Genomic DNA, 15,143 nt, shown 5'->3' with positions numbered 1-15,143 from the left:
TTCATCTCAGTATACCACTTTAACAGGACTTTATTACTCCTGTCCCGTCTAATTCTCATCCACTTCAACTTGCTGCTGGTTCAGCTACAATTCCCCAATGAGGATCCAAGGAAACTTCTATTCATTTATCTGAGAACTTCATCTGAAACCCAGTTTATAAAAAAATAAGTTTCAACCAAAACAGGATTGTGTAAAAAGTGACCAGGATGGTAAAAATGAACAGGAACCAACATTCAGTCCAAAAGTCCTTCGTTTTTGTGCAGAATTTCTCGACCTGTTGTCTGTCTATGAAGACCAAACGAGAAAAAACTTTGCATGTTTTTATTTGAATAAAACGTCTCTGAGTCTTGATAAGTGACGCCTGTTAACATGAAGATTTGCATTTTTCTGTCCCAACAGTCTTTCCCCTCAACAGTTGCCTGAGCCAGAGATTTGATCTGTTGATTGGTCAATTATTTGGTAAATTGTTTAATTGGTTGTGTGACTGGTTGGCTGTTTGGTGACCTACCCTTTAGATGTACGGTACCATACGGTCAACAGGAAGTCAGAAACATGTAGCATGACCAGGCTGGCAGGTGACGACAAACAGAGAAGGGCTGATTCGGAACTGATAAAACTTTATTTCACTTTAAATCGTCTTTTACAATTTATCCTGTTTATAACATGAAAGGTTAAACTAGAATTGTTTTTTTTTAAAAGACATACACAAATCTAGTTTTACGTCAAGAACCAGAGTGAAGGAAAGGTACTCAGGATTTTTTTCCCCTTTTTTTTTAAACCATTTTTGCGTTTTTTGTATATTTAAGCTAACCCTAAAGTTTCACAACCACGTGCGAGCTAAGCAAGAAAACCGTCACAGAAGCAGACTTTTTTGTTGTTTTTGGGTTGATTTTTGTTTTATTTTAAGCAGAATACTGGTCAGTAAAAACAAAATGATTTCAGATACCAGATATACAGACAGGCTCGGTGCCACATTCACTACTGCAAGGGATCAGTTTTGTCCTTAGAAAGCGAATAATAACTGTCTTTTTGTTCAGCTAAAGAGGAAAAAAAGCAGCAGGGAGGATGAGATTTTTTTTTGTCTTTTTCTACTTTTTAAAATGTCAGTGCATGAAAATATTTGTCCCCAGGAAAAAGAAAAATACCTTCTACATCTACAGAGCGGAATGTCATGGTGCTTTAGACAAGGTTATTGTGACACTGAGTAGAAAAAGGGGGAAAATGTTTTGGGAAAAGCTGCAGTGTTTTTAGCTGACGTCTGCCAATACCAGGATGTAAAGTCGAATATGAAATCTGATTATTTGGGGGATTTCATTTTTAGTATTTGTTTCGGTGCAGTTGGACGCATGCCTCAACTGATCTGCACATTTATCTAAAACCATAATCCAAACTACAGGGTCTCATTTCCTCGATTGGCTGATCGGCTGTGATTTGGCTCCTAAAATGTACATACCTGCTGAGGCTTCTACCTGCACCAAAAACTAAACTTACTTTTTGCAACTAGTTCCACCAGAGCTACATTTGTTTCAGTAGCAGGGGAGGAATTAAGATTTTGATGTTGGTCTGATTGAAATAGAAACGCCAGGTCCCAGGAAGCGGTGTCATTCCACAGACTGTACCATTTTTAACTCGTGCTGCAGAAGATTTTAGCGGCTACAGCTAAGGGCAGGCATTTTTCGCAGCGTTCTGCCGCGAGCTGCAACACGAGACTTGACTAAACTTGTCTTGTAAAGGCAGGAATGGACAGAATGAGGGCAGAGAAGGAAGGCAGAAACAAATCTGCTTTAAAAAAAAATTCACCAAAGCATCAAACAGCAGCTGACTGTAACGGCTTCAAGGTTTTATCTGCAGGCAGGTGGTAACGAACATCCAAAAACCATTCTGTTCTCCACAAAAAAAAACAACAACAAAGATTTACAGTTAAGCTCTAAAAATGTTTTACAATTTTACAGTTTTCAAAAAACGGAACTGATCGATTGGTTACAGAATCAAAACACACCCGGAAAAGTAAACCAAAGGACAGGCGAGAGAAAGGAGGGGGAAGCAAGCGGGTCGTGTTTGCTGAAAATGAAGATGGAATGTTTCCACTTTTGCTGAACAATTTACTATTTTTACTTTTTGTGAAATGGCGTCAAATCTTTAAAGGTCCCAGTTGGCAAAAAAAAAAAGAAACCAGTGAGTGTTTGATTACCCAAACCAAAAGGAAAAAACCATTTGTTTAACTTTTATCAGTGTCACAATACAGCCTTGTATGGAGGACCCTTCTGTATAAACCCCCAGCAGAATTCCCCTGCTGTTCAAACAACCACCCACCCCCTCCGTTCCCAAGTAGGGAGGATTTAGAGGAAAAACTAAGCATCACAGCGTTTGTTGAAAATAAACGGACAGTTTAATAACCTTTGTTTTGTTTAAAGTGGAATAAAACCAGCCATTCTTTGCCAGTACACTATGAAAAGCCAAACAGAGAAGGAATGGACAACTATATAAATGCTTTAACTCACTAGGACAGGAGGGAAGGAGGGAGAGAACGTACTGAGATGTTAGGAGGGAGGGATGGAAGAGAAAGATTAAACAAGGAAGGTATAAAAAGGAGAAGGCGGGCTCTGGAGGATGTTCATTTAGTTGGTTTGGGATAAAAACCCTCTCTGCGTGCTATAAGACTAAACCAGCCAGAGGTCTGAGCCTGCTGGTCTGTGTTGGAGTGCCATGATGGAGAGAGGGTGGGTGGAGGGAACGGGCGAGCGCGGGCGGCGGGGTCCTGAACCTCGCCTCGTTCGCTCAGTAATATTTGTGAAGGTCGGGTGCTATTCATGCTGTTGGTTATACAGAAGGGAAGTCAGGCAGCCGGGTTCGGACAGGCGGGAACGAGGGAATGAACGGGCTGTTTATGTGTACGAAGAGAGGAGGAAGAGAAGAAAGAGGAGGAGATACAGGGAGAGGAGGAGGAGGAGGAGAAGTGTGGGGATGGGTTAACAGTGAAGTGCGCTCTAGTTGTCTGCGTCGCCAGTTTCAGCCTCGTCTCCCTGGTTTTCTGATGTCCACAGCTGCAAACACACAAAACATCTGTGAGGACAAACGTCAAAACTCCTTAATTTACAGAAACTCAGTCACACAGGAGGGATGATTACAAAGAATGGAGTTTATAATAAAAAAAATTATTGTAAATGTATGTAAATTAGCTGAACAGCAGGTGATAAACCAACTGAAATAGGCTGGATAACAGCAGGATGATAAAGAAATGTGATTTTGGGACAGAAGCAGATTTCATTTTTATTTATTAATGGAAAATTATTGCTTTGTAAAACAACGTTTCACTTCGTTTTGTTTTTGTAACATTAAATAAAATAAAGCTAATCTGAATCCATTTATCCCAAAATGAGTCATAAAACATGCAGATGTGGGTTTAAAACTGTTTATTAGCATGCATCTCCTGACTGGAAGTAATATTAATGATCAGAAGGGACTCCTGAATTCAATCTGAGGAAGATTAGGGTGATGGTACAGAAGCCTTCTAACCAAATATAAAAGTCAACAAAAACATGTGAAAAGAAGCTCAGCAGTTATTAAAAAAGGTTTTATTACATTTTTGCCTGTAAAGATTTTTCCATTAATGATCGAGGAGTGACTAAATCATTTGACATGCAACTGTCGAAATGAAATATTTCCCATCAGAAACCTAAAGTCTGTGCTGAATTTTTGGGCCAGAAATGAGAAGATGGAAACTCAGAACACCTGACTTCATTCGTCTCTAAACTGCAGGATGATGCACTGAGTTTAAAGAAGGAAAACGTTTAAATGTTGGCTCCAGTTCTTGTTTCTTGATCAGATTGCAGATGTTTCCGTGCAAATTAAACGATGCGAAGCAGGTCAGACTATCCTTCCTTTAATTTAGCATTTATAAAGCTGTCTGCAGCACATAACCAGTAATTACAGAACAATAATCAGCCAAGCTCAATCTGATTTTTAAACCCCAAACCAACATCTGTGCTGAGTGACTGCAGGTGAAAGTGAATGGAACGAAAATCAAAAAAGGTTCAACCAGACAGCGGCTGTTTGATGTTTTACTGCTGGATAAATAAATCATTTGGTGACAGGCAGCCAATCAGAGCAGCTGCTCCTAAAAGCAGCTTTTCCTGTAAAACTCGCTCGTCTCTCACTGTTAGGCAACAAGTTTAATGTGTCAAATCTACTGGAGCTCAAGATTAAAAGGGGAGAATATTTCTGCTGTCCAGGAATTATGGAGGATCCCCACACAGATGTTTCAATAAAATGTTTTAATAACAAAAAATGGATTAGTAAAATAACGGTTGGTTGCATACTTACAGTAAGGTTGTCCCTTAGTAGCTGCATGATCAGCGTGCTGTCTTTGTATGAATCCTCGTTCAAGGTGTCAAGCTCGGCGATCGCCTCGTCGAAAGCCTGCAGTGAAAAAAAAAAAAATCCATCGTTACCGTTTCCCGACTGGTGGAAATCCTCGGCGTCCGTTCCCGGAGGTCGGGTTAACGGCTGAGAGGCAGACATGCGGCCTGTGGGTGTGTGTGGTGAAACTCACCTGCTTGGCCAGAGAGCAGGCCTGCTCGGGCGAGTTGAGGATTTCATAGTAGAAGACGGAGAAGTTGAGGGCCAGGCCCAGCCGGATGGGGTGTGTTGGCTGCATGTCCTTCTTGCTGATGTCGAAGGCGTCCTGGTAGGCCTTCTGAGAGTTCTCCACCGTTTCTTTAAACACACACACACACACACACAGCAGTCACACTGTGATCCTGTACAGCCGCCTCTGTCCTACGGCTCATATCAACAAACTTTATGAGTGGAGGGAACACAATAAACCGGTGCTGTTAATCTATTATTTTATTCTTTTGTCCATTCAGAGACTCAACCTGAAAAAAGTCATGTCAAACATGTTAGCAAAATATTTAGTATAAATAATGATTCTGATTCTACCCGGTGACCGTTTGGTAACTGAAGTGTTGGTCAGTACAGGTGAGCACTGACATCATTTATCATTTTTTGTGATAAATTTCTTATAAGAATTTTGACTTATTGTCACAATAAACTCCAATTACTGATGTTTAAAGAAACCTGTAACTAATGCCAGGATTGTTATTTTTTACTATTTTCTCCAGTGTTCACTAAAAGTTTCAATAAATACCAAAACATTTGAAAATAAAATGAAATGCAGTTACAGTGTGCAGTTCACACAGATCAAATGTTTTTCTAGATCTGTCCATGTAACAACAAGTACATATTTCTTATCGTTACTTTTATCATTATTGCAATAGTACTTTAAAATATCATGATAAAACTTAAAGTCTATATCGCCCACCCCTACTAGTCAGTACTATTTCAATCAACCCATTGCCATGGCAATTAGATGATTGAAACCCTTGGCAACAAACGATGAAGCTGTCTCTTAGCAACAGCCTGCATGAGGCGGTCGCGCCTTCGACTGAAGCTTAAAGAAAAGGATATAAATAGACGACAAAGAAGCGTGAGATCAAATGACATCCACTCAGGCCAATTATGTCATTTCCACATAATGGCTTGTAGAAACGCTTCACATGCATTCGGTGTAATTAACACCGTCCGTGAGCAAATGATACCATGCACAAGGTGATGAACTGCTTTGGTTTTATTCTTCTAGTTCGTGTGGATACTGCAGGAACTGAAGGTGTGAATTGTTCGTCTTTGAAGCAGTGAGGCTGAGCTGAGATCCTCACCCTTCTTCGAGTCTCCAGAGGCCACCTCTGACAGGTATCTGAAGTAGTCTCCTTTCATTTTGAGGTAGAACACCTTGCTCTCTGCCTGAGATGCATTGGCAATGAGGAATTTGTCGAGCAGGTTCTGGAACAAACAGGAACAAACAGGTCAGCACAAACCTGGAACCCTATCACCGGCCGTTCCCTCTGCTCCCAACAGGTAACACCCTGCCGCGCTGGCTGCCACTGCTGGTGTCCTCATCTACTGGTTTAAAGAAGGGTTTTATCCAGATCATGTGATCAGCTGCAACTTCACCCCGGAGCATCTCTTCACTGAGCCCAGCTTTGTTCCAGTGACTACATTTAGGTCCATTTTAATCTGCTGACTCCACCAACCTGTCCTAAGAATGTGCAGATATCTGCTCAAGCAATCACCATCCAGCATTTTCCTCTGATTTTTTACTTTTCAGTCATTATCCCATTCCTGTTATACCTTACCAACATTTCTGCAATGCAACAATATCTTTATCTCAGCTAAACGTTGCACATTTTTTGCATGTGGAATCTTGCTTATTTATAGTAAAGTTTATAGTAAAAAAAGAAACCCTTTTAAGGTTTCTTCCCATCTGACATTCTGGTAGATTCAGTTTAATTTGGGACCAAAGTTGCAACATTTGTTACATTTTCAGCTGTTGTCAAGCCAACTAAACTCTTTGAAAAAACCTGTTCCCCTCCTCGCCTGAGGGGGCGCTGCACAGAGAACCACTGAAGAAAACAACACAAAACCTCTGAAGAAGACAATGAGCATAACTTCTTTCGTCACGAAATGTAAAGGAGTATTGTCAGCTTTCAGTGGCTGGAGGATTTCTCTAACTAAAGATCACGTTATTTTTCCAGCTAGTGCTAGGCTAGTTTACCCAGAATACCCTTTGCTATAGTCCACTTCCTGCTTTTGAAGTGGTCTTCAGTCCGCTTGGCGTTCACATATATATTTGAACTGCACCAAAATTAACTTCAACCAAACTGAGAGCTACAGAGTGTCCACCAATTCTTCAAGTCTTACATTTTCATTTTAAAAAAAATTAAGTTGATCTAAAACTTGTTAATGAAATTTTAAATCTTGCTCTATTGTAGTTATTTTCTTGGACTTTTCAGTCAGGCAGAAGTTTGAGTCACATAGAAATCTTCATTGCATTCTGTGACTCGAGATGGGTGAGGCTCCAGGGACTAGCTAACTAATATACACTTGCTAGCTAGCATTTTAGCATCATCATGGGTAAGTACAGATTTATTGCCAGTTTGCTGAACAAAGTTAGTTTTCAGAAGTTATAAGAGGCTATTCTGTGAAAAAAACTTAATCTAGGCACTATGAAAATTAAGAATGTATAGAGTCATGTGTAACAGGGCTAAAGCCGGGTTCACAGTTTTGCTGTGCTTAATTGTAATGCCCAACCATCCCTTATATTTACAGTTTTTTCAGTCTTAAATTTCATTCAAGATGGCATTAAAAAGATGTTAAAGTCTTAAATTTGACTTGCGGATACTGTTACCCAGGTTTTTGGGCTTTTTTTTTTTACTAATTTGTGAAATATAAACAGAATTCACCAAGTCCTGTCAGGGCCAGAGGTCGATGTGGTAAAATAGAGTGCAGATTTGGTTGTCTGCCCTTTCAACCTAATTTTCAGTGCAATGAACCAATAAGAGAAACTGCAACCAAGGGGCTGGATTTAACGATTGTGCTGATGTCAAGAATTTTAATTCTTTTATTGCAGCAGTTAAGACTCAAATATTAATTGTGCAATAAAATGATACAGAAAACAAAGCTATACATTTGTGGGATGGCAATTTGAGGTCAACTCCCTGGACACTAAGCTCCATCTTCAGATGTTATATTTGTCACAAAAACGATTATTTTCTTCGTCCTGGAGTAGCCGGTCCTGCTCTTCCTCCTGCTGCTACTTTAAGGACAGCATGCTTCCACTCATCCTTTCCTCCCTTCATTCCTGCAGCCCCACATCATCACCGCTGAGGCTCCACCAAGCTTTGACCTTGAAGATATTATTAGCCGTCTGCTCATGCGCTGAAATATTTCAGTCTCGTTTGACCTTGAGCAGATTCTGCTCTCCGCTCGTCGGGGCCAGAATGTGAAGAAGCGGCTGCTGGTGGAGCTGATCACACCTGTGGTGTTTAAAAATGCAGGCAGAGTTTCTCTGAGGGTCAAGCTGAGGCCGAGTCCCAGATAAAACCCTTCAGCTGTTTATGAGGCTCTTAAAAATGAATTAAAGCAAATTAAACCAGTTTGAGATGTAGCAGATTTTAAACTACATCTCATCTTTAGGTTTCAGGTTCTCCATCTTTTCTAGTTTCAACTAGAGGTCCACTTTATCTACTTTCAATACCAAAACAGATATCTGAGGTTTAGCATCATCTGATACAGAAAAACACTCCTGTACTGACCTAAATACACCAACAGCTTCACATGCTTGGTCAAACAGGTAGAAACAACTTTAAATTGATCAGTTGGTGCAGTTAAGAGTAAAACAGTTCATGTAAAATAAATAAGACTAAAACAAAAAGTGGGTCAAACATGTAAAAATAAACTAAACATTCTTTCAAATGGTTCAGAAAGTGCAATTAGGAATTTTAAATATAATGTAAAATAAATACTAAAACATGATGTCACCCAGACCATAAAGGATAGAATTAGATTGAGTAGATCAGACACATCATCACTGATACTCGAGCTAGAATTTTTTTAAATATTGGAACCAATACAAATATTAATATGGAATCGGTGCATCTCTAGTTTCTACATTGGGCGTTTGACACTGCATCTGTTCAAACACAGATTTTTCTGTAATTTTGTTATAAAAATCCTAGCCTGTCTTATTTAAAAATGTTTAGATTGCTACAGAAAACGAAGCAGAGATGTGAGTCTCCACGCAGAGCGTCGCACACCGACCTGCCTTCCAGCACTGAGGGAGGATGAGTCGCTCTTCCACCACCTCTGCCCTATTTAACAACTCCAGTCCCACGTCCCGTTCCCTGGACCCATTATCACCACCCACCCCGTTTTTTATTCTCTTCACACCCCTCGGCCGCCCCTCCCTGTTCATACCAGCACGTCGTGGCAGATTTCTTGGAGTTCACCCTCGATCTTCACGCGGTAGTCACGGGCCATCTGCTGTTTCTTCTCGTTCCCCTCCGTCTTCTGCTCGATGCTGGAGATGACGCGCCAGGAAGAACGGCGGGCCCCCACCTATCGGCACCAGCACACACAAAACCAGCATTAAACACATCATCAAAAAAAAGGTTGCTGGTTTGGCCACAGTGGGGTGACCATCAGTCAAACTTCTCATGGCAGAGCAAAAGAAAACAGCTGCTGATTTTTAGGCCTTTGCTGAGGTGGATCAGATCGGCTTCACATGCAAGTATCGCCCAATCATCGATGTCCCAAAATGAAGGATATCAGGGTTTATTTATAAGTGTACCCTTAATCAAAAATCTTATATTCTACGAGACTGAACTGAATAAAAATAGGGATACACAAAATATCTGCACTGACATTGGTATTGGCCGATATTTGTAATTTTTTAACACACCGATTTCTATCTGATAAATAAATCTGGTCTGATATTGATAACTGACAACAGCCCTAATGGCAACAAAAGAATGATTTATTACTCTTAGCTGATTAAAGCATCTGGCATTTCTCTGTTTTTACAGTGTAATTACAGTGATTTAATATATTCCTACTAGTACTGATGCAAGCTAGGAAAAATGATCTTTAACGCTGAACCAAAGCAGCAGAGGAAAACTGCAGTGCAGCTGCTCCTGCATACTGTGTGCAAGAAAGTTTGAGTGAGATGAAATCTTGTCTCTTGTCAATAATCTCTACTTGTTAAAATATTTATGTTTGTCAGAAGAGGACAGGTGAATAATGTGAAACTAGAATTATGAAAAGTCAGTTTACTGTCCCATGTCACCTAAAAAACAAGCCCATTTCTTAAAATATGCAAATTTTAGGGAGTGGGGGATAAAACAGGTTGACCTTTAGGGGTCATCATGCAACAGATCAAACTAAAGATGACATCAAGTCTCAAACTCTGAAGCAATGCTGAATGCTATTCAGATTAACTCAGATGTTTAAAGGTAAGAGTGACATGAAAATGGGCGTGGCTTTAGCATAATTATGTTGGCATTGATGTGCAGAAAGTCAGTGACTCATAAAAGACTTTCACTTGGAGTGAAAGTGAATCGGTTGTGTTTCTGCCACTGGTTCTTCTAACAATGACAGAACTGACTTTTTTTTTGTTTTAAACCGAAAACATAAAAATCAGTTTTTAAGCATAGCTGACGCTCGTCCAACTAAATTTATAATTATAGTGAACTAAAAGCTCTACTGTGGGATGTAAACCAGATTAGGAGCTAATTGCAGAGCCATAATTTCCATACCACGTTCTTATAGGCAACGGAGAGCAGGTTGCGCTCCTCGTTGCTAAGCTCCTGGCCCTGCTCCGTCACAGCCTTCATGGCAGCCGCCATGTCGTCGTAGCGCTCGGCCTGCTCTGCCAGCTTGGCTTTCTGCACCAGGTCGTTCTTATCCATCTTTTAGGCTGAAAGACAAAAAAATAACCTTAAAATTAGGGGTATGGGGTATGGAAGAGCATTATTTATTTATTTAAATCAAAGCAGCAAACAACTCATTGAATATGGCAAATGGACCAAGTGGCATGGAAACCTCCAGGGTAGGTGACCTAATTAGGACATGAACAAGGAGGAGGTGGATCACTGGGCTTCAGATCGACAACCATTTTTAAAACTCAAACATTTTCAAAAACCTTAATAGATCTAAAAACTTAATCCAAAACAATCAATGTGTCATTATTTTATCCTTGAAGACTTTCAGCTCTTCAGACCCATCAGCAGGTCTAAGTGGGACCGTCGTACCTCCATCTCAGTCTTCAGGAATTACTTTAATGTTGGAGTTTTCCTCACCGTCATGAATCTACACATTTATCCATGACAGCAGAAGAAATACAGGTTATACTATTAGCTCTTATCAACTTTCTTCCAAATGAAAATTCAAAACTGCTGAGTTTAAGTGTTATTGGGGCTCAACTGACCTCTGACCTCCATGTGGAAGCAAGATGTTCTCTATAGCAAAATGAAAAACTGCCATTTTTGTTGCAGGCTATAGGTTTAATGTAGTTAAGTAGTGTTTTAATATGTCACCTTTTATTTGTTTTAACTGAAAAACAAACCTGACATGCTTTACATAGCAGTTATGCGTCCAGCCTGCACAGATAAGCAGCTGCTAATTTCCTCAGAAACACCTTTGTTGGAGTTCCTGTTACAACTGCTGGCACGCTGTAAACAATGACTCAAATATTCTGTTGTTAAGGCACAAAAAATTTAAACAAAGCAACAAAACAGAGTGAAAATATTTAGAAAAACTTCATCCCCCACATTCATCCAACAGGAACCCATAAGAGCTGAGAGATTCAGACATAAGAACCATTTCCCACTTACTACACCAACAAATGTAAACCTCAAATAATATTTCCTGCATTAAATAATTTAATAAAGCCAAAAACTACAAGCATTTGTGTAAATTGTGCATTTTATCCAAATACAAGTCTCTTTAAGGAACCTGGTGGTCATACGATTCCTTTTACCGTCAGGTCGGCATTTGCTCAACTAGTTAGACGAGGTATTATGTCATTTTGTTTCCATGGCTTTGACTCTGCATATCTTCAGGCAAACGCTGATGTTCTGCTGCAGCTGGTTAAGCATCTGGGCCTTGATAAAACACAAGATTTTCTCTGCAAAGGGAATGTGAAGCACCTTCAAAATGGGTTTTATTTCCTTAAGACACTTGACTTCTGTGCAGTAAGGTGCACTAATGTTAATAATTACCGGCTCAAAATGGGTGTTTGGTTAATTTATGCACATGTAGGGATTCATCACACCACCAGGTGGCACTTAAATCAGGAATTAAGCTTTTAAATCTAAAAGTAATTAAAAATAGCTTCAGATTGGCTTTCCAAGTCAAATTGATATTTGGCAATGAGAGTAATTAGTCAAAAAATACTGTAAAAATGTTTGAGTTGTCATTTAGCACAAAATAAACATCCCTCCTGAAAACTGCCAAATCCAAAACCAAACAAAGTGATTTGTGCTTTTAGCAACTGCTAATTAAAAGAAAGACATCAGTGGGACAAGAACAGCTCAGCCATTTGAAATGTGATGCTGAACAAACACCACAATGTATAAGAAAGTTCAGTGGTGTAAGATGCCCCACCTGCATGTCTTCATCACCTGCATGTCTTCATCACCAGTGTCATATTATCCAGACTGCGTTTCTTTGGACAGTCAGTCTTTAGCAACAAAGCTTTAATAGAACAGTGATCAGATGCATTTATACAACGTATGGGTATATGTTGGATCCAGTTTTTCATGTTAAGTTAGATTACAGATGGTTCTCTGCTGCATTTCCCTAAACTTTCACCACATCCTGTTTTATTTATTGCCAGATGGTGTTGCTTTAATCACGAGGGCAATTTGATGATGTGACTAAAAAATAAAGCTTTGGATTTTTGTATTTAGTTGCAGTAGTTGTGAAGCTGTACAGTTAGACACATAGAAAACACTTGTTCCATTTCTTTTCACCCTCAAATAAAAATAGAGTTAAATGATATACATTTTATATAAAATCCAGTTTGTGTTAAACAGTTTAAACAGGTTAAATTGACTTAAAGAGCTTAATTTAAATTTTTTTCCTATCAAAACTGATGGTTAAAATCTGTTGGTAACTCCAGTTAATCTCACAAGTGAAAAGATAAAACTAATCTGGGCAACTTATTGTGCGACCAATTATGCATGCTTCCTCCAGTTCTACAGGGTAATTAAACTCACAGCAGAGAAATACCAAAATCAATCACCTGATCAGATCGAGTCACATTCCATTCATTTTCCAAAATACAAAGTACCAAAAGCACCAGGCAGTGGTAAAACTATAAATTAAAAACTTGTTTTGCTCATCAGCAGATGAAATGCAATAGAGACAGTTGTGCTTTTTAGTGCTAGCTACATGCAGCATAAATAAAAAATACTGGCAGGGATGTGTTATTTTTGGCGTTTCAAAATGTGCATGTACACCTATTACTAAAAATATATTGCGTGTACTTTCACTTCCTCAAATCTAATACTAACGAAGACATACTTTCATACCTTGAGGAATCAATCGTTTTATTTTTTTATTTAATGGTTATTAAGTACGCAAGTAAGTAGTGGTTCAAGTAAAAATAGAGCAGAATTAATAAAGGAAAAAAAATGCATTAAATCCCTTCTGAAACACAACATGTTCCATGACTTACAATTCAAAGTTTTTATTTTAACTGTATTAAATCTGCATTAAAATACAACAAAAAAGGCATACATGAAATATACACGTTGCACGTATCTTCTTCTTCCTGGTGATAGCTTAAACACAAACATGTAAGGCTATTATTCAGATTACCTCTATATATGTAATGCCGCGTGTCCCGGTTTAGTTTTAAATAGATGACATTAATGACACACGGATCGAATAAAATTGATCGAACTGAGCTCCGATCATCCAGCACGCCAGTATCTCACTCTACACGTGCAGGGCTGTTATCCAACCACCTGGTTAACAGGCTTACTCACGCCGAAAAAAAAAGAAAAAAAACCCCAAAAGGCTCCATCTTCAAACCGCGGACAGGACCGAACACAACATAACGCATCGATTCACTAAAAGCTTGAAAAACAGCTACCGAGTCGGGAGCGTTCGGCTCCTCCGGCTGGCTCGGCGTGCTAACAGCTACGCCCTCCTTGTCGCATTCCCCTGCGGAATTTTAAGATGGAGAGATAGATTAGCGCCTACTAGCTTAGCCGCTAGCAAGCGGGACCTGACCGAGCGGCGACACCCAACCGAAGGCCCGATTCTCCAATCTGGGACAAATATAGCATTTCTTTCAAGCTAATCAAAGCGATTTGGAATTCCTAGGCAGCGATTTTCAATTTTCAGTAAAAAATAAACGTCGCATATGAGGCGAAAACTCCCGGGAAATATGGAGGGTGTGTTAGCTCGTTTCACTGCGCCATGACGGAGCTCAGCCATTCACAACCGCGCTACGTTTCTTATAACACCGATTTACATACAGCGATTGAGAACAAAATGTGCATTTATATAATCTTTTTAAAGACAGAGCTTCTTACAGGCAGTGCGCCGTGATGCGTACTTAGCACAAGATGCTAAAATTGTTCGGCTGCTCTCTCGCGACAGCTCGGCCGCTGCTAAGCTGTCAAAATGGCCAGACTCGAGAGAAGCTTCTCCCTCCCCACACGGTCTGCGGCTCGCATCGAGCCGAGCTCGTGCTTTCGAAGGCAAATCATCTGCAGCATACCGACTGCGCCGCTAGTACCAGCAACCGTGTCGCAAACGTTTTATAGCTTATTTCTCATTATCTGGTTACATTCTCTGGCCTAAATTCTCGCACCCAGCCCCAAACCACAATAGGCACCTTCCGCCGCAGAGGCAGCCCGCGGGACCACCGGTCCGACTGCCGTTCCCCTGTGAAAACTTAGCTTAGCCTTCATATTAGATGTTGCTCGATAAATACATTAGTAAACTCACATTTTGAGCGTATTATGGATCCTGATTTTATTCTCTTAACGATGGGAGTATCTCAAGCCGTCCTCCGTTCGCTGCTCGGGATATTCAGGGCAGTACCACTTCCGCCTGCTCTGACACTTCCGCTTCCTCTAAACCCCACCCCTCCCCCCGCCAGTATCTATGGCAACGGCGCCAGGGGGTTTCCTAACCATCTTGCGAGGGGCTTTGACGTCAGGAGGTCCATGGCAACCGCTACAGGATGACGTCCGCCAGTCTCCGTGGCAACTGTTTCCATGAGACCGTAGCTGTCGTATCTAAGTTCAGCATCATGTCAGCCAATGCGGCCTTGTGTGGGCAAATATTACATATCTATATAGTATATATAATATTTATAATACAAATATTATAGACATGTGTGTATATAGAAAAGCCTATTTCTAACTTGCTTTTTTAAAGATAAATTTTACAGAAACTTGTATTTAATAAATTAAACTTATATAAAGCTAAATACTTATCTTGTTTTAGATCCAGTTACCACACTATGGAAGATTTTAAATTCTAATTATACATTATTGTGTATATTATGGATCAGATCAAACTTTAATGTACATTTATATTATACACACAGACACACACACACACACACACACACACACACACACACACACCCACCCACACACACCCCCACAGCCCCCCCCCACACACGCACCCCACCCCATATATATATATATATATATATATATATATATATATATATATATATATATATATATATATAGATAGATATATAGATATATAAAATAGTC

At 39.9% G+C, this 15,143-nt stretch overlaps 1 protein-coding gene across 1 annotated transcript; it reads right to left on the bottom strand.

The window, feature by feature from the left end:
- Window positions 1–763: 763 nt before the first annotated feature.
- On the bottom strand, window positions 764–14,479 carry LOC102237816 (14-3-3 protein beta/alpha-1-like). Its single transcript, XM_005810638.2, has 7 exons — window positions 14,359–14,479; window positions 10,152–10,312; window positions 8,815–8,955; window positions 5,718–5,841; window positions 4,553–4,716; window positions 4,324–4,419; window positions 764–3,044 (listed from the first exon to the last, which is right to left on the bottom strand). Exons 2-7 carry the CDS (start codon window positions 10,302–10,304, stop codon window positions 2,988–2,990), a joined length of 735 nt encoding a protein of 244 aa, XP_005810695.1. The 5' UTR covers window positions 10,305–10,312; window positions 14,359–14,479; the 3' UTR covers window positions 764–2,987.
- Window positions 14,480–15,143: the final 664 nt, after the last annotated feature.

The sequence above is a fragment of the Xiphophorus maculatus genome, chromosome 20, assembly GCF_002775205.1.
Source record: "Xiphophorus maculatus strain JP 163 A chromosome 20, X_maculatus-5.0-male, whole genome shotgun sequence".
Classification (NCBI taxonomy): domain Eukaryota; kingdom Metazoa; phylum Chordata; class Actinopteri; order Cyprinodontiformes; family Poeciliidae; genus Xiphophorus; species Xiphophorus maculatus.
Note: the sequence above shows the minus strand (reverse complement) of the source record. Positions and strands in the feature narration are given on the sequence as shown.